The sequence below is a fragment of the Sphaeroforma arctica genome (assembly GCF_001186125.1).
Source record: "Sphaeroforma arctica JP610 unplaced genomic scaffold supercont1.4536, whole genome shotgun sequence".
Classification (NCBI taxonomy): Eukaryota; class Ichthyosporea; order Ichthyophonida; genus Sphaeroforma; species Sphaeroforma arctica.
In genome coordinates this window covers 1-1962 of record NW_014036022.1, presented here as the reverse complement: position 1 = coordinate 1962, position 1962 = coordinate 1, and the positions used below count along the sequence as shown (strand labels likewise).

The 1962-nt window shown below is 41.4% G+C and overlaps 1 protein-coding gene across 1 annotated transcript; it reads left to right on the top strand.

Moving 5' to 3' along the window:
• Window positions 1-245: 245 nt before the first annotated feature.
• Window positions 246-1435, top strand: SARC_14374 (hypothetical protein; the record flags this gene model as incomplete). The annotated part of the gene is made up of 2 exons (XM_014291493.1): window positions 246-417; window positions 1302-1435. The coding sequence occupies exons 1-2, from the start codon at window positions 309-311 to the stop codon at window positions 1433-1435; spliced, it is 243 nt and encodes an 80-aa protein (XP_014146968.1). The 5' UTR covers window positions 246-308.
• Between the last annotated feature and the right edge of the window lie 527 nt (window positions 1436-1962).

Sequence of the window (1962 nt, the reverse complement as noted above, 5' to 3'; positions counted from 1 at the left end):
ATTGCGTAGAGGCTTTCTCAAAATCCGCCAGAAGATTTCTCCGTGGCATCATCAAATTTGCCATCGGTCGTGTGCTAAGAGGTACCGAACCTTTCCATAAAATATATTTTGCCGGCTCGCGGAGTCGCGGTATATTTACATGTACACCGATTTTCTGATGAGAAGCCATTGAACATATTTTTTTATCGAGATATCATGCCACTACCATTCTCTTCCCTATTTCAACACGTATTGTTAAGGTTTCATGATTGTACATTCGTGTATAGTTGTTTACATGCAGATGCGATAGTATAGGGCCAGTTGGTACAATGTCAGACGGGCTGCTTGTCGCGTACCGCCAGCTGTTGTACGAGCTCTTCACGCACATCGAGCAGGGATTACAAGAGGATGTATTGATTGCCTGGAAGGTGCTGAAAGGTAAGCATAAAGATATACTTGTACTAAGCGAACTATGTATATTATATATATATACATTATATAATATCCAGCCTGATGCAAAGCGCTAGACATCCTAAGAAAAATTTAAGACATAGTGGACGAGAATTCCCGTACGTCTGCCCACGACTTATTCTCACGACTTGTGCTGTGTATCAATACAGGGTGTACATACTTTGTCCAAAATTTATATCGCGAGCTATATCCGAAAGTGGAACAGGCGATCAAGCAATTAACGGCCTCGAAGTGTCTGACAAAAAGATACATCCTGCTTTGGTACATGTTAGTACTCCACTGAAGATCACGATGCGATTTTTATTTCGCGTCTCTTTTCCTATTTATGTATATCCAGAGTTGCATGATCCTACAAAATGTTTAATCAGTCAGCCTTCCATTTGAGACTCCACACAGTCGCATATTTGTTTGTCATCCAGTTTCCCGATTCATACCTCACACTTTCTCCTGTGTGCTATCATCATTTACACACGGCGGGTTTACCGCCATTCATCACGTCAACCTATGTTTTTAATTCGCAGTAGCTGAGACGATAGTATGAACCTACATGTTTTCTGGTATATTAACGTGCGTGGTTGTTTCTCACATCTGATTGCCGTATTCACCCTCCTACAACAAAATATATACTCTTTCGCCATTGTTCGTTTCATGGAATCATTCAGAATTTTAGAAAACCCGATTCTCAACCGGTGGCTACATATATGACTAATTCCAATATAAATTATGTTCCCGTGTTGATCACTAGTAGGCAGCCATTGGCTTTGCTTTCAACTGAGGTGGATGTATTTGTACAGCCCGAGCTACCAAGCCATATTCAAATTTATATACTTTCCCGTTTTGGTCGCTTTCAGGCGGCCATTTGGCTTTACTTTTAACTGTGGTGGATATGTTTGTGGAGCCCGACAACTTTCTGCTGGCAGCGGATTTGATGCAGCTGGTAGTGCCTATAACGAATGCGAACGTGAACGCCGAAGTGTTTCGGTAAGCGAGCTCGTGACCATTGTAGTTGAAGTTTTTCGTTTGTTCACTTCACGTTTTGCGTGCGTGCAACATATTGCTTCCTCTTTTCAATCATGTCTACCTTCTAATTTTGCGTGACAATATGATATGTTGCATGTTTGTCCTCTGAAACGTGGATCCCCTCTAGTACATGTACATCACTACGCACCATGCCAAGTGTGGGAGTCAGGCGCTTGTACGGCTATGTTCAAGTGTGCGAATCTGGTTACGCTGTGTATGATGGTTTGGTAATACATTGGGATTGGTCATGGGTGCATCGCTCTGCATCAATTTGTCTTGTTTGATGTGAGCCGGTGCGCATAAATTTATGTAATACACAACATAGCAGGTGTGTTCCATTCTTTAGCGTCGTTATGTTTTAGGGTTTTAGCTGAATCGCACTTATTGCTATAGTAAAGACACGTACTGAGGTCGTATCTTTACACCGCCACGAGTCCTTGATTTCATGAGATTGTATATATATACATACATATATATTTCCATATATATATA